Source organism: Canis lupus, chromosome 24, assembly GCF_048164855.1.
Source record: "Canis lupus baileyi chromosome 24, mCanLup2.hap1, whole genome shotgun sequence".
In the NCBI taxonomy this organism is placed as follows: Eukaryota; Metazoa; Chordata; class Mammalia; order Carnivora; family Canidae; genus Canis; species Canis lupus.
Window position 1 is genome coordinate 51,355,224 of NC_132861.1, and position 24,871 is coordinate 51,380,094.

A 24,871-nucleotide genomic window follows, 5' to 3' on the forward strand; every position below is an offset into this window, starting at 1 on the left:
AAGTCAGCGGGACTGTCACATGGGCTTGGAGCATCGTCTGTTGGGATGGGGGGGCGGGGTTCGGGTGGAAGGGACAAAGGCAGCCCACTTCACAGAGTCGGGGCTGGAGGGCAGGCGCAGTCCCAGCCGGCGGGGCCTGCAGGCTTCCTGGTTTGGCGGCACGTGGGAGCGTGGCCGTGACCCCCACCCCAGCGAGCTCCGTGCACCTGGCTGCATCAGGGGCCACCCTGCGAGGGTTCCTGACCCCGCCCGGGCCCACGACATCGGGACCTGGTGGCGTGGAAAGCAGCGAGCTCTCCTGGAGGCTGACGCGTGCCATTAGACGCTATGGGTGGAAGGGGGGTGCATGGCTCCCAAATCCCTGTTCCCACTTGCGAGCTGAAATGTCATCGCTGGCAACACACACTGTCAGCTGTTTTCCTTAAAGTGACAGCCGAGCTTCATTTTTAAGAAATTATCTGGCAGGTGGCCAAGCCTGAACACCCACAGTTTACCCATCAGTTATCCTCCCAAGTACAGATGGTGTCCCACGGAAGAAGGGCCCGTTCGGCGGGCCACCCGGCCACCACACAGCTCTCCCGGGGGCGCCGCCACACCAGCCGGTGGCACAAGGGCCCGCCTCGTCACGCAGGGCACCAAACAGACCAGCACCTCCCGGGCAGAGGCCTACGTGCTCCCTAAAAGTGACGACTGTCCTGCCTCACCAAGAACATCCTAAGTGAAACCGCTCCCTCTGTGCCCACGCCGGGCAGTGACGAACCTCACGAGCAGGGGCCCCACGCCTGCCGGGGCACCAGCAGCTTTGCCCATGGCACGCCCACCCACCGGGAGAAATGTCAGCCACGTCTCATACTTTCATCAGTACAGCCTTGACCTCGCAGACCACGGGGGCCGTGGGGGCGCCGGGGCCTCGCAGCCACACCCCAGCACCAGGCATCAGGGGAAAAGCCCAGTGAAGCAGAACACACACTCTGAAAGGAAACACTAGGAGTCTCGGGATGAGGCTAAAAGCAGCTCACACTTGCTAAAGTAGAAGAATCTGCTTACGAGGAAATGGGGTTTTGCACCCACTACCACCCACGCGGGTACTGGGTCAAGAGCCAGCAGATCTCCTTTTTCACAGTTCTTCACTCAAGTCACTGCACACGGTCTGTGGCAGAGCCCAGCTCTGGGTCCTGCTGCAGGACGCGCCCCCCAGCCTCTCTGCCATCTGTGGGAAGAAGCCCCCACCGCCTCCAGGCCCCACGGGCCCAGCTCGCAGCCGCTCAGGACACATGCCCCTCTCCTGTCCACCTGCAGCCCGCCAGCCCCACCCCCAGCCCAACCCATCTGCCTCTCACCTGGAATCCTGGAGGCGGGCACCCAAGAGCCTGATCATGAACACTTAGGTGTCACTACCCTGGGCAAAATCCCTCAAAGCCATCCTCAAACCCAGAATCAACCACACTGCTGGACGGGTCATGCACTTCCCCAGTACACCCTCTGGGCCCCACCCTGCTCACTGGGACCAGCGTCACCTGAAACCACCCTGGATGTGCTAAGTTCTGAGGCAGGGGAGCACGAAGTGCCTACCAGGACCCCCTGAGCAAGTGACCTCCTTCCTCTAGGCCTCTGCTTTCTCATCTCTACATGGGGATGCCCGCGGGATCATAAACCTACTTCTAGGCTCTTGCAAGAATTAAATCTGCAAATACGTAGAAAGCACTTAGAAAAAGTGCCAGTTACATCATAGGCTCACCCAATGTTAGCCATTTTTACTATTATATAGTAATTTACTTGTCTACTGCGTGATGCCCCAGGAGCACCGAGGGACACTGGAGATCCCGGCGCTTAGAGCAGCCTGGCACAGGGGACAGGCTCAATCAGCGCCCCTCGACGCCGTGAGTGAGGTGGGACAGCGGCACAGGGAAGCTCTGGGACATTTGTGGAATTTCCGTCTGCCCTGCTGCACGGCCACTAGGCACCGGGCCAGTCTCCGAGCACGCAGGACGGCCGGGGCCGGGAGCTGTCGCCGCGGGCCTCGCCTCCCGTCCGCCAGTGAAGGCGCCCTGCAGACCGGCTGCCGCTGGGCATCGGAGCGGCGTCCTCACAACCGGCCATGGCTGCACGGCTCCACCAGCTGAGGGCCAGCCTGGTGCCACGTGCCCCCCTGCGTGCGCCACCCCATCCCAGCAATGCTATTTCTAGGCCGTTTGCCTGAGAAAACGAGAATAAAAGCAAGCAGCCCCAAATTCAAAGACATAGATCTAAGAATGTCCCGCGGAAGTGTCATTTACTAGAGAATAAAACCCTGAAGTCCCACCAGAAGAGGACCTTTAGGGGCAGAAGGAGTACGCGGCGACCACGAGCACCCCTGGTTCTACGGGGCGCATGACAGGTGCAGACACACGTGTGCGCGCCGATGCCCAGAATCCGTGCGAGGCGGAACGTGTGAGTCTCCCCACAACGCGTCCCTCAGCCGCCTGTGAGCCGCTGCGGACACGAGGGTGTTTTCTTTCCTTTCCCAAGTCTTTCACGACTGTGCGAATTTGAGACGACGACCTGAGCTTTTAAAACCAGGGAGAGGAAAGTATCTTCCTGTTGATTAAATAAACTGCTCTCAGGAACACAGTCAGTGAAGCTGGCCACCCTACGCGAGCCCGCTCCGTGAAGAGCCGCGTCCGGGGGCTGTGTCACCTCTGTGTCGGGTCCCCCCGCCCGCCCCGAGCCTGGACCGCAGCCACAGGCACGCCGCGTGGGGACGGCGGGCCCCACACCCACGGGCCTCGGCGGCCGAGAGGTGCCCGCCTCCCGCGCGGGCACAAGGATCACCAAGCTCTCGGTTTCTACAAAGCTACTGAAACGTTCAACTTCCGAGAAATAGTGCCGTTTTCAACATGAAATACAGGCTCCGTAGCTTCCCCGTCACGTAAGCTACAAGAAGCGCGTCTGGAGGAGGACACGCACACCGCGCGGGCAGCTTCGAAGCCGTGACAAAGGCCGCTGTGACTTCTGAAGTGCTAAGCATCAGCGTGGATGAAGGTGCGACACTGGCAGCTACGGGGAAGCACAGAAGAGCCGTAACACAACCACAGGCAACAGGGTATCTGAGCAAACACAAAGCCCTGGGCCGATCCTGGCGTGGACACCCTCCCGCCCCGGGCCACGCGAGGCCGAGAGACCCGGCCGGAGGCGTCCCGCCAGAAAAGCACCTCCCCACCACTCAGCGCTGCGGGCCCACACCCTGTGCTCCAGAGACAGAGAAGCTGCTAGCACAATAGCCGCCTGGGTCTTATTTAAGTACGAGAACAGCGATATTTAAATAAAATGAATAAATCCCGTAATAGTGAAGTTCCCTGTGCAGCCCACAGCCCTCGGGATTTGCCCTGGCAGGTGCTGGGCCCAACCCAGGTGTCTGTGACGTGCCAGCAGCGCTCCCCCAGGCAGTAGCTCACCTGTGACTGTACAGTGGCCACCGTGCCCTGGGTCCCCGGGAAGACCCCTACCCATCAGGGCCCGTGCAGGCAAGCGGAGAGAGTGGTCTGCAGAGGCCACCGCACGCGGGGCAATGGCCAACAGCCGGCATCACCAGGGAGCCTGCGCTGAACTCCGCCTGCCTTCCGTAGCAAGCCATGGAGGCCCCCCTCAAATCTCCAGCCCTGCAGAGGTGGGCAACACCGGGAGGGGGTGGATACGGCGGCAGGGACCAGAGCTGGACGGGGAGGGGCTGTAAACGTGGGTGAAAGATCTGAGCGGACACGGGCCTGGGTGCAGCTCAGCATGCTTCCACGGAAAACAAAAAAGCCTCCAGAACTTTAAAAGCCAGCCAGGTCCTCCTCAACAGTGGAGCTGGGACCACCGGATCCACAGGCAAAGTGTGAAGTCGGACCTCCACTCCCTCACGCCGCAAGCAAATATTAACTCAGGGTACACTGATGAGCTAAATATAAGAACTAAAATCATAAAACGGGAGAAATTCGTGACCTTGGATTTGGCAAAACATGCGCAGATGTGATACCAAAACACACGAGCAACAGGAGAGAAACGGACAAAGGGGACCTCATCAAGACGGAAAATGTTGTGTTCAGGAAGAGGCATTGCAGAGTGAAAAGAGCCCCCAGAATGGGAGAAATATTTGCAAAGCAAATCTCCAGAATACAAATATATCCCACAACTCAGCAACAAAATAACAATTGCAAAATGCACAAAAGACTTGAACAGACATTCCTTCAAAGAAGCTGTGCACACGCCCAACAGGCACATGAAAAGACACTCAATTCATCGGACATCAGGGAAAATGAAGGTCAAAACCACAATCAGATACACTCCGCGTCATCGGAAGGGCGGGCGAGCGTTAAAGAGAAAAAGCTAAAGCAGGTAGCAAGAAAATGAAGCCCTCCCGTGCCGCTGGGGGAGAATGTAGAATGGTGCAGTCGCCGTGGAAAACAACGGAGTGGTTTTCCCAAAGTTAAACCTAGAATGACCATCCTGCAATTCTATCCCAGATATACACCCCGAGATCTGAGAGCAGAGGCCCCACACCCACGCCGGCACGTCCATGTTCTCGGCGGCATGAGTCAAAAGAGCCAAAAAGTGCAAACCACCCACAGGTCCATCCCCGGGGGAATGGATAAGCAAAACGCGGTCCATCCACGCGGCGGAATATCATCCAGCCTTAAGAAGGAGAGGCATTCCGACGCGTGCCACATCGGGGACAAACCCTGACAACACTGTGCCAGATGAGCGAAGCCAGAGACGAAGCACACATCCTCTGACTCCACCTGCGAGAGCCCCTGGAAAAGACAAATTCACAGACACGGGATGGAAGCTGAGGTTTCTCGGGGCTGGGGCTGGGGGCGGGTAGGGACTCCGTGTTCAGCGGGCGCAGAGTTTCCATCTGGGAAGACAAGGAAGCTCGGGAGATGGACGGTGCTGGTGGCTGCACAACAGTGTGAATGTACTTAAATGCCACGGAACCGTCCACTTGAAGAATAGCTAAAATGGTCGGTTTTATGTTATTTATATCTCACGACAACAACAAAGAAGCATTGTGAGCAAAGAAGTTGGGCTATCTGTTGGTAAACAGACTACAGTGATACCCAAGCATCAAAAGAGAATAAGGGACCCTTTATTAAGGGATACAGAATAATCTTCAAGAAGTAACAAATGAAAAGCACAAAGGGTTGAGAAAAAGCAACAGATGACAGTGTTTTTTGAGACCTGGATGACTTACCCAGGAGCTCCTGGGCCTTTCCGTGGAGCATCCCTGCGAAGCAGCAGCTTGCTGGCTCTCCCTCCTGCAGGGCCACCGCACAACCCCTGGGGGCCCGCCCTCCCAACGGCGACGTGGGGCAGGTGAGCGCTCCACACGCCGGCGCCGATCACAGAGAAGACACACCCCGGTCATGTTCCTGAAGAGAAGCGCAAGGCCAACCCCTAGACTCCACCTCACAGGCCCTGTGGGTTCGAGCGCAGATACAAAGGACAGGGGCGACCACATCACTCACCGAGGGTCCCTAGCGATCTGCACCTGTTTCTGGAAAACACCACACTCTGTAACGATTAACTAACCTAACGGCCTTCCCGAACAAATGTTTCAGAACCTGTGATGTGCAGAACCCCAAGGAAGCCACAGGAGCCTGCGCTCAGACGTGCAGGGCCAGCGCTAGCTCTGCCCTCCCCAGGCGCCCGTTTCTTCAAGCACATGGCTCAGCCTCATTGTCCCCGTCCGGAACAGCAGTAGCACATGTCCCACTTACATGAGCTAATGGCATAAGTGAGGCACGCTTGGGCCTCATGAGCATCCTCTCCTTCCAGGGGCCCAGGGGATACAGCGGAGAAGAGGTGTGGCCCTGCCGTCCTGCACACAGTAGAATATGCAGTGGGTTCAGGACACCTGCTCTCTGGTCTGCTCTCCCGGGCCCAGGTGCTCAGGGAGCAAGGCTCGGCCCTTGGCTGCTCAACCAGAATAGGGCAGGCTCTTCTCGATTTTACACAAAAGTCAATATTATCAACACCCCGGATCTGCTTATCATTTATGATTCTTCCTTAAAATTAGGGTCCTTACCACAGCTTCTGTGCACAGGCTAAACACAAGAAGAAACCAAAGATCCTGACATCAGACAGTCGGCTCAGCTCCCTGGCCGGACACGGACTTGGTCGACGGCCGCCGTTCTACGGGCCCTGGACACAACTCCCCGAAGTGTGCCCCCTGCCCTGCAGGAGACCCACCGGCCAAGTCCCACCCAGGTCCTGACCTGTCCTGCTTCTGCTAGCGAGCAGCCCCAGACAGCTGTGCACCGCCCAGTTAGGGCCTGGCCTGGCAGCGACCGCCCCAGGGCCCGATGGCCGTCATCTCCCCTCCTGGAGGTCAGTGCAGGTCCATCCCAGGCCCCGTCCACCACGCGCCCCTCAGCAGCAGCCCGCTGCGGCCTCCCGGGGCCGTCCTCTTGCATGCCCACTGGGAATGCGAGCCCCTTGAAGACACCCTGGAAGCCACGACGTTGGCCTCGTCACCTGCAGCAGGGCCCCGGCACCACGGCCAAGTGCCTAAACCGCCCGTGGGAAAACCCTTCTGCAGGGATGTCTGTTTCGGCCAGAGCACATAACTAGTAAACTGAGGCCAGTGGGGGCTGCAGTCGCTCGTTTCTGGCCTCTTCTATGAGCCTGGCAGAGCCGGGGAGGCTGCCTCAGCTGAACAGGCTCCCACAGAAACGGCCGGGGCCGCACGCTGCCCAGCAGCCCCCCGACGCTGTCCCGTGCCGCCTGAGCGCCCAGACAGCGGGGCCAGGCCGCACACCCCCCCGGGCTCCCAGAGGCTGAAATAACCTTCGGAAATAACCTTTCCAAAGGTGACAGAGACCCGCTGCAAGAAGGCAAATATTCCCCACCAAGAACACACGGCTCAGCGACGCAGGTAACGGGAGGAAGCGACACAGCCGTGTGGGTAAATGAATGCCACCTGCGGGCGCCGTCCCCCGGGCCGCCGACAGGCCGTGCACCGGGCCCGCCCCCTGCCTCGGACGCGGGGGCCCCTGCACCGGCGCTGGGCGCCTTGATCTCGGGCCGCCGGGCCTGCAGCTCGCCGGGCCAGCGTCAGGAGCCGCGGGCCGGCTCGCTGTTTATGTCTGCTGCAGCCGGCGGAGCGCTGGTGACGACTCACTGACGCAAGAGCTCCCGACCCGCATGCCAGGAATTAATCAGGGGAAGAGGAATTCTTTTTAAGAAACCACTTGGCGGCCACTGCCCTGCCTGAAAGGCTGAGTGTAAGTTGAGCTCTTCCTCCAGGCCCGGGCCGCCAGGGAGCAGCAGCACACCCACCCGGGACCCGGGCCACAGGGTCGGGCAGGCAGAGCAGGCCGGCAGGGAAATCCGGGGCCCCGGAACCCCAGGACCCCGGGACCCCAGGACCGGGGAGAGGAAGTCTTGCGGCAGGGCCTGCCCCCCACACCCTGAACCTCGCTGAACAGAAGGGGCGTGCACCTGCCCTCTCCGGGCCCAGGCCACACTGGAAGGCCTCATTCTCACGGTCAAAGTGGACCACTGCCAGCTGTGTGGACCCTGAGGAGGTTTTCCTACTGGAGGACTGGGCGCCTCCAGTCTCTCTCATCTGTTGCTAAAACCCCTCTCTTAAGAGTTTACAATCACTAATCACCAAAGAACAAAAAGTTAAAACATACAGGTCTGAGCCCGGTCCCTCGGGTCGGTGCGGCAGGGCTGCCCCGGGGCCAGCTACGTACACAAAGGGCAGAGGAGCTCCCGCCTGGTCCTGCACACCTTTCCACGCCCAGGGCTCCCCTGCCCACGCTGGCTGTCTATGCCGCCTGTGGCCCCGGGGCAGCTGCTGCAGGTAGAGACCATCCCCAGGTGGTTATCAGTGGGGAAGGGGTGGCTGATGTGCATGAACAGCCCCACTCAACTCTGCTGTCAGAAACGATGTCACAGTTGTTCTGAAATTTCAAAGTGGAAGGACACAGGTGTTTGTATCTGTCAAAAAGGGCATGAGTCTGACGATGCTGATGATGCTGAAACTTGCCAGACACTCTGGGACCGGTTCTAGGCTTTGGATGGGTCTGGACTCCTGTGATGATGCCAGCGGCTGACATCCTGGGCACAACCGGGCCCTGGGCGACACGCCTGCCTCGTGCAATCCCCACAACAACCTTCGTAGATGAAGCCTCCCGTGCCCTCGTCTTCCAGAGAAGGAAACCAAGCGCAGAGGGAGGGTCTCTGCTCACCTGCAGGGCAGGGGCTGGGGCCAGGCAGTGCTCTTGCAGAGGTGATATGTGGAGAGCACAGGGGAGAAACAGAGACAGGGCACTGTGAATGGCCCTGGGTGGCCCGACTGCAGGTTTTCCTGATCTCGCATCCCCACCTGTCACCCAGCATGCCTTCCATCTAGGAGGATGCGGGGGGGGGGGGGGGGGGGGGGGGGGGGGGCAGTGGCAGCTACGGAACAGGAGCTCCTGCCATGCCAAGGTTCGCTGGAGTGTCACCCTCGCATTCAGAGAGAATGCGCATAGCTGTGGGTCTCCACGTCCGCAGCACTGCGGTCAGGGGGCACTGTCCCCACTGTGGCTAACGACCCACTGACTCCTAGCTACTCCAGAGAAGCTCCCACGTCATGATGTCATGAGGGCTGCCCCCGCCACCTGAACACTGACAATGGAGTGAGGGAGGTGGGACCGGCTCTGGCTGTGGCACCTCCCAGACCACAGGTGGGAGCTCAGCTCTAGGGGTTCCTGTTGCCTGGACAGAGACACCCCAAGCACGACAAGGGGGTCCACAGCCCATGCTCCAAAGGGCACCCTGAGTCCGGAGAGGAGACACTGTGGCTGATCACCTGCAGCAAGTGACAGCTGTGTGGCCTGCCTCGTTTCAAAGGCCTGAACGAGGACTACGGGTGAGCGCTGCTGGCTGCCTGGAAACAGGCCTCGGGGCCCAGCTCGAGCATCCGGAGCTGCAGAAGGCCACAGGGAGTGGTGCAGCCAAGCAGGAGCGCCTGAGTGCCACCCTCCGTGACCACCATCCCCTCCCCCGGCTCCAACATCTACTCTCCATCACCAAGGGGAAACAGACCGCCATTAACCCTGGGGAGTGGCGCGTGTTTACAAGTCAGCCAGCCTTCACACTGTGTTTGTTTTGTTATCTCTAAGGAGGACGCGGATTCCAGAAAACTATCTTACTGCAATGCTCAGATGGTCTTCTGGTCATAAGGCCTCACCTCCTGCAGGGGCGTGGGGGTGGGGGTGGGGAACTGGCCTCCTTAAAAGTAATCAATCTGTAATTCAATTTGTAAATAAAATTTTATTTATTTGTAAATCATTTAAATTAGCACTCATGAATAAAATGTACTTCTAAATGCAACAGACCAAACAAGGTATTTATAACCTAATCACATTATATGAAACGCATGAGTTACAAAACAGAAAAGGTAAATTTTAATGTGGAAAAAATCCCCCTCCACAGCGTACACCCCCCACCCCATCAAAAATAAAATCTTTAAAAAAGAGGCGCTGTCTTACACTCCTACCCCCAAGGATAAAAATGTGCCGGCCTGTGGCTTACTTCCAAACGTTCTGGCCTTGGCTTCCACTTGAACGTGAGGATCACAGAATCTCAGAGGGGGAAGGAACGAAGATATCATTTAATACAGCCTGCTGGCTCAACCCATGGTGAAAACAAGGCCAAGAGAGACCAAGTGGCACCTTCGAGCTCTGCCCTGCCCAGAGGGAAACCCGATGCTGGCATAGTCGTGACATTAAAGGCACGAAGAGTAAAGTCCTACAGATTATTTCTCAACCCAAATCCAGAATGAATTCTTCATTTATATTGGGGGAAAAAAACAACTTGGTAAAACCGAGGTAGGGAGGAGCCAGGCAGGGCAGGCTGGCAGGAAGTACTCCACAAGTGCACCCTGCACTCAGATCTGGGAGATTTTACCATTTATAAGGTGTGACATAAATCACCTCATAAAATACCTAAATAAAAATTCTATAAGAGCAGCTCAAGGCTGCAGATAAATTTCAGTCACTTTAAAATATGCCCAGTAGTTATCTCACTGCAACATAAAGATCAATACAAGCCCGCATTCACCTGGAAACTTAAGTAAGAATGAACATGGATTAGGGCAGACAAACCACTGATCACAACACTGGGAGCGTGCTACCGACATGGACAGGTAAACCTCACCTCTGCCCTGGCACAGCAGACCAGCTGCTATCACACTAACCCTCGGCCGAGGCCTAAGAGGCCTGGCTGACATACAGGATGCAGGCAAGCACCACGGCGGCTTCAGTCAGAGAGATGCCGAGGCAGCGAGGACCAGAGGGGCCAAGATGTGAGAGGGAGAGAGTGATGGGAGGGCCAATGTGAGCCCACATCCCCCCAGAGGCATGTGCTGACATACGAACAGACCACGGGGAAGGAGATGGGGTCAGAGCCTGCCAGGTGGAGGGGTTCCTGTGGACACCTGAGGTCACAGCTAGGGCGCTTGCACATCAAAGGAAGGAGCACCAGGCTGGCCCTCACCGGCACCGAAATCAGACATTTCATAAAAACTGTATTTGGTTATTCCAACAAGAAAGTGTAAAATTCTAAATCTGAACAGACTTAAAATAGCTTCAAAAGATTTAAAAGCAAGGGACAGAACAGGAGGAAGAATACTAACCTGTGATTACAGCAGGGGTTTAAGTACCACTCCCGGCACTGGCAGGAAAAGGAGGCCGCACACCAGTGGAGCTGGGGGCCGACCCCAGAAACAGGGAGCTTGACGCGGCCGACGCCACCGGGAGGACAAGTCTTACCTGGCGCACTCACTGCCCACGTATGTTAATGAGCACAAAATCAACCATATGGTGGCAAAGCAGAACTCAAGGAACTTTTGAAAACTGAAATTATATACAGGAAATCCAGCAACCAAAGTGAAATTAAACTAGAAATCAATAACAAAATTCGCAAACAGGTGAAATGAAGAAATATTTTCTGAAATAACCCCTGGGTCACAGAAGAAATCCAAAAGGAAATGAGATATTATTCTAAGATGAATTACAATGAAAAATGACACACTTGTGCAATCAGACTAAAGCCATACATAGGTTAAAATTATAGCTTTAGGTCTAAGTAGTACAAATGAAGAATGTCTGAAAAAAAGAATTCAATGACCTAAATATTTCACTTCTTAAAAAAAATAAATAAATAAATAAAAGAGGCAAAGTAAATCCAAAGAATCAAAGGAAGCAATAGCAAGAGCAGAAATTGAGTTTTTTAATCCAATAGAGGTAATCAAGAAAACTAAACACGGCAGCTGAAAAATATTAGCATCCTAAGCAAATGCAGTGAAGAAAAAAAGAGAACAAGTAAACAATATAAAGAACGAAAAAGGAGATGTCCCCTCAAGTCCTACAAACGTTGCAAAGATGATGCAAAGGTATTTGAATAATTTTATATCAATACATTTGAAAGTTTAGATGGAATGAAAAAAATTCCAAGGAAAAACCAAACACATTAAAACTGACACAAGAGGGGTTGTGATCTCAGGGTCCTGGGATTGAGCCCCATGTCAAGCTCCCTGCTCAGTAGGGGGATCTGCTTAATATGCTCTTCTCTCTCTGCCCCTCCCCCAACCAACACACTCTTTCTCTCTCTCTCTCTAAAACAAATAAAAATTTAAAAAAAAAAAACTGACACAAGAAAAAACAGAGTATCTGAATAGTCCTGCAACTGCTGAGGGTGCAACTTACAAAGAAAACAGGTTCCTGGTCAGAGAAACTATCAAATTCTTCCAAATATCTAAGAAAGAAGTAACATCAATCTTATATAAACTCTTCAAGACAATTCGACAGCGGTCAGCAAGCTATGGCCTGCAGGCAAATACAATCTGTGGCCTGATTTTGTACCATCTGCTAAGAAGGACTGGTTTTTACGTTATTAAATGGCTGTTTAAACAAAATTTAAAGAAGAAAAAAAATGCAACAGAAGCCGTATATATGGTCCACAAAGCCTAAAATATTTGCCACCTGACTCTTTAAAGGAAAACGCTGTCCACCCTGGGATTAGGCAAAGAGGAACAAGCTCCCCACGCTTTAAGTGGCAGCACTACCTGGATGTCAACACCTGACAAGGCTACCTCAAGAAAAAGAAAAATCACAGGTCAATCTATTTACAAATCTGGATGAAAGAAAGTACGCCAGATGTAAGCAAGACAAATCCAGTAGTACATAAGAAGAGTAATTACTAAAATCAAGTTGGATTTATTAAGACCTGTGAATCTTAGCATTCAAAAAATCAACAGAAAATTCATTACAAGAGTCAAAGAAAGGAGAAAAATTACGTGCTTAATAGATGCAAAAAAAAAAAAAAGTCTAATATATTGCCCTAAATCAGATCAAAATGTCATTCTGTAGGCAAAAAAAGGTCAAATATCTGCAACGTAATATGGTCCAACCTGATATTTTAACACCTACTTCTGAGAAAAACTCAGCAATCCTGAGAACAGAAGAGAAATGCATTATATGAGAAAGCCCATTTACACAAACTTACAGCAAATTTCGTACAAAGTGAGGAAATGCTGAGAACTTGTCCCTTGATTTTTTAAGACAGACATGTGCACTATCACCAATTCCATTTAACATTTGCCTGAAGGCCCTAGACAATGCAATGACACGAAAGAAAGACAAAATGCTTAAAAATGAGCAAAGAATGAAACATTCAGTATCTATAGACAGTAGACCTAAAAAGCCCAAAAGAACCTTCAGATAACCCAGTTCAATACAAAGCAAAGCTTGCAAGTGGTCTACAGACAGGTGGCTTACAAAAATTTATTACATTTCTAAATACAAATCCACAAACAAAATTTGAAAAACAAAGCAGCATCAAAAAAAAAAAAAAAAAAAACAAGTAGAAATAAATCTAACAAAAGAAACGAAAGACCTCTATGCTGGAAACTACAAAATGGGACCAAAGATATTAAAGAAGACCCAAATAAATTAAAAGATACATCAGCTTCAAGGACTAGAAGATTCAAAACAAACTGCTCTTAAGGCCGATCAATATTATCCCAAAGGAGATCCCAGCAGGTATTCTGCTGACATTGAAAAGCTGATTTTAGGTCATAAGGAAATGCAGAAGGTTCAGAAGAACCAAGACAAGCTTCCAACCGGTCAGAAGTTGGAAGAGCCACATGACCAGACACGAGGCCTAATTGCAAAGCTACGGTTAGTAAGACAATGCTGGCCAGCACACATATGGACAAACAGACCAACGGACCAGAACAAACTCCAGACACAGACCTGGGCGTATCCAGATACCTGACTGAGGACCAGGTGGTGCTGCGGGGAAGTGGAGAAAGGATGAATCTTTTAAATCAATCTTCTGGGCCAAATGAAAATCCAAATGGGAAAAGTAACCTTCAGTTTCTACCTCACGTCATGTTCTTTTTAAAAACCTATTCCAGGTGGACCATAAGTGTACTTGTGAGTGGTAAAACAAGGAAGCTTCTAGAAAATAATACAGAGGATCTCCATGACCTTCAAGTAGGCATAGAAAAAAAACATCAAAAAAATGCACTATGCTAAAATTAAGAACATCTGTTCATCAAAAAAAAAAAAAATCATTAAGGGAGAAAATAGCAAAAAAATAAATAAATAACTAGCAAAGAACTCATTTCTCATTTATATAAATAACCCCTACAAACCAGTCAGAACAATAAAGACCACCCAATTTTTAAAATGAGCAAAAGACCCGACCAGGTGCTTCCCCGGAGAAGGCATCCAGCTGTCTGGTGCACACAGGAGCGGTGCTCACGGTGGCACAAAGAACGACAATAGCAAGCATCGTGGGGGGCGGGCCCCGGTGGGCCTGAGTGCAAGCACGTACGCACGCATCTTATCAAAAGAAATACACGTTTCTGGGGACCAGCAGCTGTACCCGAGAATGCTGCAGGAACATTCCAGAAGAGCCCCAAACTGGAAACCGCGCAGCACGCATCCCCAACGGAACGCACGCACTGTGGCACGTGCATACAAGGGAACATTACACACCCACAGAAATGAGCAAGCAGTTCTAAGCCCCAACCGCAGGACATGTCACAAACACACTGGTGAGTGAAAGAAGCCACACAGAGTAAACGCCTTATGACCGCGTTAACATAAAGTCTAAAAACAGGAAACACTAATCCAAGGTGTCAGGAGCTCAGCAGGCGACTCCCGGGGGGGCGGGGGGCGCAGTGACCAAGAGGGGTACAGCAGGGCTTCCGGGGTGCTGGGTGGCAGTTACAAGTGTCCTCCTCGTGTGATGCCATCGAGGCAAGCACCCAGATGGCCCGGGGCACCCCAGCAGGGAGCTCACTCGGGCCGGGCGCCCCGGGGACAGCGCTGCTCACAGCAGCCACAGCTGCCAACAGCGACCCGCCAAGGGACCGACACTAGGTCCGCCGACAGCCGGGGAAGAAGAACAAGGCCACTGGTCCCGTGCTGATTTACAATCACCCCCGAAGGAAGGGTGCAGAGGCCCAGGCGCGTCCAGCACCAGCGGCCGCGGACAGGGGAGCGAGACAGGGGCTGCGCTCAGCCCGACTCCGAGGGGGACCCCCGGCGGCTCCAGACACGGCCACCCAGGCCCGCCGGCCTCGACCAGCAGCTCACTCAGGACTGCCCTCAGGGCCTCGGCCTCCCGGGGCCTCCCTCCGCCCCAGGAGACCGACGAGGGACGCACACGGCCCCCGGGCTCCTCTGGGCCGCGACACACCGCTCGTGGGTGACAGCCCGACAGTCGCAGGGCCAGGGCAGGGGTCCCACGGGCGCCTCTTGCTGCCGCTGCCGCCCCCTGGCGCTCGGGTGCGGCCCAGAGACCCCGCTCACGGGCACCCGTGCACCCACGTACCCGCGCACCCACGCCCCAGCGGGGCACGCGCTCCCACCCCGCCAGGCCTGGGCGTCCCGGCCCCACGGCGCCCGCCTCGGCGGCCAGAAGCCGCTCTGGGGACAGAAAACCCCACTGACGCCAGCTACCTCCCGCCTAAGGGGAAGAAATCGGGGCGCGGGCGCGGGCGAGTAAACAAAGGGAGGCCCACGTCGGCAGGCCCGGGAGGGAGCCAAGGCTTCCACCTTAATTACACGTTGTGGGACACGTTGTGGGAAGAGCAGCCGTCAGATGGCCGCTGCCGGGCCTGCCGCTCCCTCCCCTCCTCCGAGCTCCCAACTGGTCTCCGGGAAGGAGGACGAGTCAAGGGCGACAGGGAGCCAGGAGCCAGGCTGCAGGCCCCGGCCCGGCTGCGCGCCAGCGAGCTTTCCAGGACCGGCGAGAGGCCCTGGGGCTCGTCCCCGCCTGGGCCCGGGCGCTCGGACAAGTGACCACGGAGAACCAGGAACACTGGCTTGGTTAGGTCACCGCTATTCCTCGGGGGGGGGGGGGGGATGACAAAGGGGAGGGAACCCCTCAGACCTTTAATCCCAGGGGCTGCTTCGAGAACAGAACCAGAAATGGGTCTGAGCAGAGGCCTGAGCGCAGGGACGGCCTTGGAGGAAGGTGAGGCTCGCCCCACGCACCGGCCGGCGCCAGGCTGCTCACAGAGAAGAGGCGATTCCAGAAACAGCAGAGATTTCCTTCTGCTCCCAGCTGGTCCACGCCACCGGCCGCATCTGTCCCCCCTCTGTCCCCAGCTCCGCCCCCAGGCAAGTTCATCTGCGACCCTCCAGGGCACCTCCCTTGCAGCCCAAAGCTGATGCATCCCCAGGCCTGCTGCGTCTCCTCCCCACCACCCTCACCTCCCTCTGCCGGGCCAGGCGGCCTCCTCCCATCACCCCCTCCCCTGACCCGAGCCTGACCTGGGCCCCCGCTTCACTTCGCTCACGAAGCTCCAGAAACCCTTGCTCTGTGATGCCTTTTCCGACCCGGGCCGAGCACACTGTGATTCCCGGGCCTGACCGTCAGCTCCCCAAACGCAAATGTCCGACAGCCCGGATTTTCTAATGCTGCTGAGTAACCGTCACACCCAAAGTCTATTCATGGTTGTCTTCTAAATCCAGAACTAGAAGCGGATATTCAAGATTCACCTACCACTATATAAAAATAGGAGCAAGTGAACTCCTATCCTTTCTCTTGGGCAGTTTTCTAAATCTGCGGGGGTTGCCATGGGATTTGTATGGACTTCCCAACTGACAGAGACCACTGTGTTCAAGGAGATTCTCAGCTCAGTGGATCCAGAAGATTCCATAAGCATCCAAGGCAAAAGTGAGACACAGTCATGGGGAACATTTCAAAACCCACAGCCAGAAGGTTCTGGAGCAGGATTCTTGGGCCACGCGAGGCATGGCCTGAGCCTCCCAGCTCATCCTCCCACATGGAGAGTCTGCCCAAGCTTGGTTTCAGCTTCTCTGCGACAGTTTTGTTTCCAACAAGAACAAGTGTGTAGCATCGACTTGAAAAATTTCCAAAAAACATTGTGAAGGCACAGGAAACCTGTATTTAACAAAAACTTGTGAAAACTATGTTTTTAGTTTACGTAAAACAAGAAAATACAGAACCTGGCTTTGTAGGAAACAATGGTAAAGATGTTATCTCGGTTAGCGATTTCAAGCCATGTCTCAAAATGAATATAGGAACTCATGCACTGAGCCCCCTGCCTCCTCCTGTCCAGGTGAAGACTGGCTGCCCTCTTGGATCCAACTCCTCCAGGTAAGAATGAGGATGGCCACCCACCCAGGTGTGGCAGGCCAGGCCCAGGTTATCATGAACGTCCATCCCCTTTCTATTGTAAAAGGGCCTGGTTTGAACTAAATACACGACTGCCCTACTTGGAACCCTACACCCCAGTGCCGCAGTGCAGGCCTCTCGAGGGAGGACGAACGAGATCACCTACCTACCTGCCATATTGCCACCGTCTACGAAACCATGAAACCACAATGCAGGTGTTGGAGGCAAAAACCAAAGCCAGGTGCCCTTCTGAAGGGCCAGGGCCTGGTACGAGGCAACACGGCCCCACCATGAGCGAACAACCAGGCCAGGCCAACAAATCCCACAGACATTCCTCGGGCGTAGGTGGCATAGTTGGCACCAGCTGCCAGTGGACACAGAGCTGCCTCTGCCCGGTGCTCACCCTGCCCCTCCCCCTGCCCATCCCCCAGTGGACGCCCAAAGAGCTCAGAACTGGAAACTGTTGTGAAATGCTAAAATGATGTTCTTTCAGGCAATTTAAGCAAGACAAGAAAGACACAAATTGTTCTTTTCTTCTCATAGATGGTACTGATGTTTGAAACAATATCCTTCAGCCAAAGCAGACTCATCCCACAGCACCACACGCACGCGCACACACACACACACACACGCACGCACACGGCCCAGAGTCCCCCAAAACCTACTAGGAAAGGATTACAAATGCCACCTCCTTACGAGCTACAATTAACGCTGCACCCACGCCAACCGGTCTACCGAATCCACACATAACAGGATCCATGTACAACCAGTAGATGTAAGAACACCCACAAACACAAACATCCTACCCTGTGGTCCTCAAGCATCACGTCTTGTGGCCCCTTGGAGAGTTCAAGGAAAGCCCGACCAAGAGCAAAGAAAGTCAGCGTCGCCATCCAGCCAGGGCTCCCAGGCTGCATGAGTGTGACCTCAACAGAGGCACTGGCCCCTGGGCGTGGATGTATCTGGATGTGGCACGAAGAGGCTGGCACCCTACCAGGGAACAAGCAAGAGCGGGAAGCCCCCCATCCCGGCCCAGCGTCGTCCTCTCTGACACGGCTGCGCTGGGACGGGCTCGGCGGCCGTCCAGGACACGCGGTCCCCCGGCTCCGGGCTGTGGCTGTCACCTGCCGGGCGCTGCCACTCCCTCACGTCCAGGACGCCCCCAGCCCTTCCGAGAGCCAGGGCCGTGCCGGCCACGGAGAGGCTGACGGGCGCGCGTGGACGCGGGCCCACCCACCTTTCCACACCCCTAAGAGGAACTGCGCTGCCCAAAACGCTCCCGAGGAGGGGAGGAAAGGAAGGCAGCAAATCAGAGAGACAGGCAAGGGCGGGCGGCCGGTGTGACTGTTCCCAATGAAAATGTTGGCTTCCCAGCTCTCCAGTTCCCCAGCGCCTCCTCAGACTTCCTAAAACCTCCTCTGTCTACTAGTGCCCGGGAAAGACATCGGTGAACACCGCCTTCCTCCCCTTCCCTGGTCCTGTCTTGAGACTAAACGGAGGCAGTGGGCGCCGTGGGAGCGCACGCGGGCCCCCGGGACGACGAGCGCCTGTGCCCTGGCACGGCCACGGGGCACTGCGGGTGTGCAGGCCGAGACGGCACCGGGCCACACAGCTCTCCGAGCACCGAAGAACGGCCAGCACCTTTGCGTTCTGTACGTCAGCCCCCCGGGGGGACGCGGAGATGTGGCCTGAAGAATCGGCCCGTCGGGCCCCGATTTGGATTAGATCAACATGAACGGACCGTGAGGAGCGTCAAGAGCCCTGCACATGCTGTTCTGAGCTGAAGGGAGGGTTCCACTACCTGCACCCGCCCTGGAACCTCGGTGAGCTGTCCGCGGGCCCCATGGAATTCTCTGGAACTCCAACAGCATTTCACAAATCCCACTGAACTGACCAGTCGATGAGAAACACGGTTATTAAGTCCAATTCCTACGAACGATTTCCTAAGAAAATTCATATACATTTTGAAAGGAATAAACTTTGGCCACAAATGCAAACAAACCACAACAGAATAATCTTCAGCTCTTAAAATGTAAGGTTTCCTCTTGGCTTTAGCCCTCAACAACCGGGTCTGAAGGAGGGGCCTTCTGGAAAACATGGCCCAGAGTTTAAAGTTTTTAAAAGTGGGGCAGCTGGGGGGCTCAGCGGTTGAGCATCTGCCTTCAGCTCAGGGATGAGGGCGTGACCCCGGGGTCCTGGGATCGAGTCACCCATCGGGCTCCCTGCAGGGAGCCTGCTTCTCCCTCTGCCTGTGTCTCCGCCTCTCTGTCTCCCATGAATGAGTACATGGAATCTTAAATAAAAAAATAAAAAAAAAAAATTAAGTGAACAAACTGCCACCAACCAAGAAGTTCGGGAGGAACGGCTCATCAAGGACAAGTAATCCTCCCCACAGAAGGTGGGCAGGGAGAGAAGGAGCTCCTTTGGGCCGTGGAAGGTAGTTTCGTGCAGAAAACACACTCCTCCGTTAGAGACCTCTCAACACTCAACATCAAGATGCTTAAACCAATCCTACATACTTCTTTACAAACGTTATTTGAAATGGAAGAATTAGATATAAGACGACTATGAATTTTATTTTAAAAACCCTATCACTTCTCAAGCAGCCTCGCCTACCCCCTACCCCCTCTCAGGAGGGAGCGGTATTGGTGCAAGTGAGGAAATGGTGGTAACGCGGCAGCATGTTGTTTCTCAGGGGAAAATCCCCAAAACTCTGAAGTTGCATTTCAGCATGGAATGTTGCAGCCCCAAGTCGGGATCCTGGCATTCAAGGGACAGCAGCAGGAACACAGGGCGGAGGAGGGGGTGATAAGGACCCAGGGTGACAGGGAGCCTGAAGTCCAACAGGACAAAGGTCACCCTCGAACCTCTGGGTTTACGACCCTGAGAGATGACCGGAGCCGCGAACCCGTGGCTGTCCTCCTGGGGAGCACCCGCCCGGCTCCCCGCCCCCGACAGGCTCCCATCCGCCGGCGCCCTCAATCCGCGACCCCGAGAGGCAGAACTTATCTTTTCTGTTTGTGTTCTAGAAAGGGAATGAAGGGAGGGGCCGGTGCGAGCTAACATAAGGCTGCTCTTCATCACACACGGCTTATCGCTCCTTAAAGGGCAATATGCCCAACATCTTACTGATTAAGTGGCTAAGAGCAAACCAATTTAAAAACACAAAGCCAGATATGCTCCTCAAAGTGTGCCTGTTAGATGTAAATTTCTCTTAATTGTTATTTTCCTAGAAGTGACTACTTTTTATCATGGAATAAGCAAATAAAAGTCTCTTAAGTGGAAGTAAAATGAAAAGTTCCAGCCCAAATCTCCCAAATTAACCAGGTCCGCCAGTCACCCAGTCAGCCTTCCGGTCCCAGTCTCTGAGGACCGGCAAAGAGAAGCTCAGAAAAAGTCCAGAAATACACTCGAGACACATCACAAGGGACACCAAAGCCAAGTTTAATTGTGGCAAAACCACACTCATTTAAACCAACAGAACACAAAGCGTGTGTCCCAGGAGAGGGCACACAACCCCTTCTCGGCACCCGCAGGGTCCCGGAACCAAGGTTATTAGGACCACGTCACCCCTCCTGCCCCAGAGCCCAGAGCCCACACTCATCTCCCTGCTCCCAGTCTCCTCTCTCCGCCGCACCAAGCTCTCCCCTCCAGGCCCCTCGGCCCAGCCCACCTGTGCCCGCCTGGGCAGGTGAGCTCGGGCCCTGCCTTCTGACCCGGCTCCCCTGTCCTGACCTCACCCATCCCTTCGGGGGGCTCCGTGCCCCAGCCCACCTCCTCTCACCACATGAACCGTACTACACGGCCTGGGAGCTCATGCACGTCAGTGGATCAACTCCTGACCGGGTCCAGGGCACCCACGTCTGCTGCACAGGGGCGCCCGTCCCCCAGGGGCAGACGACCAATTCCGGTTCCAGCTTGGCCTCCTGTTAGCTGCCTGACATGAAGTCAGCAGTAAATGCCGGTCTCCTCGTCTACAATACAGGAATCACAGGGTGCTAGCTCACCTCACAGGGGTACCGTGCAACTCAAACGGAACAGGTGCAAAGCACGACTCAAAACGACCACGCTGTTCCCTCCGGCATCCTAAAAGCATGACATGCCTTGACATGAGGCTCGCAAGGAACCCAACATGGATTTGTCACTACTGCTAAGTTTTAAACGTCTACAGTCCACCAGAGCCAGATCCGTGGCCCCGCGCAGCCGCATCTGGGGGTGGCCGCACACCTGCACACCTGTCCGCACCGGACCTGCCCCCGCCGCCGAGCGCTTCAATGACGCCCTTTCTGTTCCACTGCGCGCTGCGCTCAATGGCTCCTAATCATTCTCGCACTGGGTTTTCTATGTCAAATACATACCGCGAGTTCATTCTTAAATTTCAATATCATTAATCATCCAACATTCAACATCTCAGAACTCCGAAATTTGCATTTCTACAATGGCGGCTTTGAAAAAAAGGACATAAATGCAAATGTTCCACATACTGTATAAGAATTTTCAGAGAATTGCCAAAACAAACCATCAATGCTCCATTGACAGTGAATTTTCTGAGCTCTTCATAACGACTGAGTATTCGTGATTTTTAAAAGACAAAACACAATTTGAGGATTAAAAAAAAAAAAAGGGAAAAAAGTAGGTTGAAAAAGAAATCGTTACGTCTCCATCATTTCCAGAACAAACCTTGACTGATTGAGATCCCGGATAATGATAGCATGGGGGACCGGGGATGGTGGCGGTTCAAGAGCTGCAAATGTTCTCATGCCGGGCGCTCCAGGAAGGCCCGGTGGGCACACGCTGCTGCCGGGACACACACCGGGGCCCTCGGAAAGCAGGCAAGTACAGGAGGCGCTAGGACCTCCCATCTGAACGCCAGCTGGAGCCACTGAGGCAACTCCTGCCCCCACCCCCTCATACCTGCATTCGGCCTGGCATTGGGAACCCGTCTACGACTCCCCCCACCCCGACCACATGTCCCGGGGGCCCGTCTTGCTGCCCCTGCCCAGGCCTCCACACCTCAGCCCTCGCCCCGATGCATCAGCCACTGGGGGCTCTCCCGCCTTCCCAGGTCCTGAAGGAGCTCTCCTCCCCGTCACTGGTGCTCCCATCCTCTGGCCCTGCCCCCTGCCCTGAGCTGCAGGGCTCCCACTGGCCCGCTGCACCTGCTGCCTACACAGGACCCTCCCGAAAGCCCACGCCAGGGCCTGCCCAGGCCCCCTGCGAGGCCACTCCCGGCTCCCACCACCCGCCTCGTGCGGCCTGGCCTTGCTGCTCCGGGTCCACGGCCCGTCTGTCACCAGCAGCTCCAGATCAGTGTCTTCCCTGCGTTAATTACGTGTCCTCAAAATTCATTTCCTCCCCTCAAAACTTTGTAATATTCCTGAGACATTCAATCATTGCAAAGCATGATATAAATGACATACAAATAAATGTTCCCTTCTGAGATAATTTCTATATTAAAGCATAACAACCTTGGCAGCCAAACTGGCTGAAACAAAGAGATTTAGGATCAAACAGAGGAAGAGCAGAGTGTGCAGATAAAGGAATCCCAGAGCCCCAGCTCAGACAGGCGGGAGGCACAGCCTCGTCCCGGGAGACTTTCAGGATTCGAACTCTACGACAGTTTGAAGAAATCAGACTATGTCGAAACTCACTGATCACTAAATTATTGTTAACACGGACTTTTTAGCTGCTTTTACGGGAACGGGGGATTTCACACTGAACCAAATACTAAGAAATCCAAGAGTGGTCCAAATTGAAACACTGATCTTAAATACCCAAGTCTTCCTCAAAATAGTTCTCCCGCTTTTTAACTAAATACTGTACACCCTCTCACAGAGATACAGGGAGAGATAGGACACTTGAGTTACTCCACTCCAGTCCGGCTCAACCGGTTTTCTAGCAAGAGCGTGGTTTGGAAGACCACACACAAGTCCTCGCAACTCCACGGCGGGCTCCCAGGGGTGGACCGGGAGCGAGGCCCCCACGCGAGTCCAGCCTCCATCGGTCTCATACCAGGGACTCGCCTCCCACGCAGACGCCGCATGTCCCGGGGAGCCCATCCTGACCGGTCTCGGCACATCCCCCACGGGGAACGGTTGAGCGCGCCGAGTTAAGCAAGACACCTAATATCTCAGTACCTGCTCTCAAGCTCCTCACTATCAAAGAGGAGTTCCTGCAGGCCGGATTACCCAGGCCTTTCCGCAGGCTGCTCACATCATTAGGAATAGTTATTCAGAGCAATAAAAGCCCAACAGCTAACAGTTTTACGTCAGAGAACCAGGGCCTGGCTCTGGCAAAGTTCAGAAAGAACAGCAATAAAATCATAATGCATACCTCACCCAACACCAGAGGGAGTTTTAAAGAAAAACAGGGAAGAAAAAAATCACACACATCAAACAAAAGGGTCATTTTATCATCAGGGCAAAGCCAGCTCACAGCGAGGGACCAAACGCAGCCGGGCTGTCCCTGGCCTGGCGGGGCGCGCAGCAGGCCCCAGGGGAGCACGGGGAGGCGGACACCCAGCCAGGGAGTCTCAGTGCTGTGCCTCTTAGCAGCAGACACAGGCACAGAAACAGGACTCGGCCCCTCGGGTGCAGGAAAAGTGACACAGAACACCTAGAAGTTTCCCATTCGAAGCAGCAATCTGAACTGTTATTTCCCTTCTTCCCATAAACCCACTAAAACCGACATAAATAAAAAGACAAAAGGGTTTGTAGCAAAGCCAGATCATGGCAAAACAGCAGCACCAACACACAAGAAACTTGGAGGGGGGGAACCTCCTAGAAAAATACAAATCCCGTGGGATCACAGTGACGGGAAAAGGAGGGCGGGCAGCCCCCGACCCGGGCAGGCGGCAGCTAGAGAAGCAGAGAGAGCCACAGCTCAGCCCGACTCACGGCCCACCACGCTGCCAGGTACGGGGCCAGGGGCGCAGGGCACAGGCCCACCCCACCCCACGATGCACGTCCACGCCGACCAGGAGGGGCGAGGCTCGGGCTCACCCGGCAGCCCTGCCCACGGCGGCCCCACGGCACGACACACACCATCAGACGGGGGCAGCGACGGCGGCGAACACCAGCGGGCAAATTCTCCACGTAAACGGCAAAGGCTCTCGGAAGGAGAACCTGGGAGGCGGAGGCGAGTGTGCAGACACATGCTGGTCAGCTGAAGAAGCCACGGGCACGACTGCTCTTAAGAGACATAATAAACTTCTGGGCAAAGACGCATTAAATGAAGAAAAATACTACGTATTTTGTTAAGAGAACTGAACCACCAAGACATACAGTCATTAATTTTTAAATGCAGGAAAACACGCTGAAATACATAAAGCAGAAAATGGCCAGGAATGCAAAGAATATTGCACATTTTTGTGGAAACAGCACCAAGAAAAGAGTAAAGCTGTGGGAGCTCCATCAGCGGGTGAAGTTAGCGTGTGCGCGTAAACAGCCCACCGAGCACACACGCGTGTCAGTACACACTACGTGTGAGTGAGGAAACTTACGGCGCATGCAGACTTCTTCCGACACAGACACAAGAACAAAAGAGCACTCTTTCTCTCCAGATGCGTGGGTGGCGTGGACCAGATCTGGCCACGTCTCTGCAGAACTGTGCAGAACGGTGATGTAAACCCAGTCGCCGTCCTCCAGCACGCTGACAGCAGGTGACGGACTGCACCCACCCAGCGCTGGGGCAAACGTACGTCATAAGCTGTAACCGACAAGGGAACCTGGGACCGCGGAGCCTGGAGGCCTGGAGCCACGTGACAGCGGACCCGCCGATCACGCCCCCCAACCCAGCGACTCTACTTCTTGGCGGGAGAAGTGGATGGAGACACTTGCAGGAGTGTATGTGCAAAACACACCCACGCTGATTGTCTGATGCCAACTTGGGGCTGCTACAAACAGTGCTGCAACCACAGAACCATCCATCAGTAAGCTATCAAAAATAAGTTAGATTTATATACATACCGGCATCAAAAGACACTCATGATACATTAAAACGAAGAAAAAAAAAAAAAGCAGAGAAAGAGAACACAGAACCCCACATATGGAATGATTACACTCTATTCAAACGTTTGCACCCACGCCCCCCTGTGTTTACACACAGGAACAAGGCACACACCCCCAACGCGACGGCGGCCGCGCTCTGAGCAGGAGGAGAGCCGGCCACCACTCCGGGTCTACTTTACACACTTCGATCC

The 24,871-nt window shown here is 54.5% G+C and overlaps 1 protein-coding gene across 4 annotated transcripts in view; it reads right to left on the reverse strand.

Annotated features, from left to right (window-relative positions):
• HDAC4 (histone deacetylase 4) overlaps positions 1-24,871 on the reverse strand; it is a 274,710-nt gene that overhangs the window by 216,832 nt on the left and 33,007 nt on the right. The window contains exon 1 of one of the 4 annotated variants that reach the window (XM_072796921.1): positions 16,842-16,905. The exons of the other annotated variants lie outside the window; for them this stretch is intronic. Coding sequence (XP_072653022.1) covers positions 16,842-16,848 — 7 coding nt within the window. The 5' untranslated portion in view covers positions 16,849-16,905. Of the gene's footprint in view, positions 1-16,841; positions 16,906-24,871 lie in introns of those variants that run through there. 4 annotated transcript variants of the gene reach the window in all.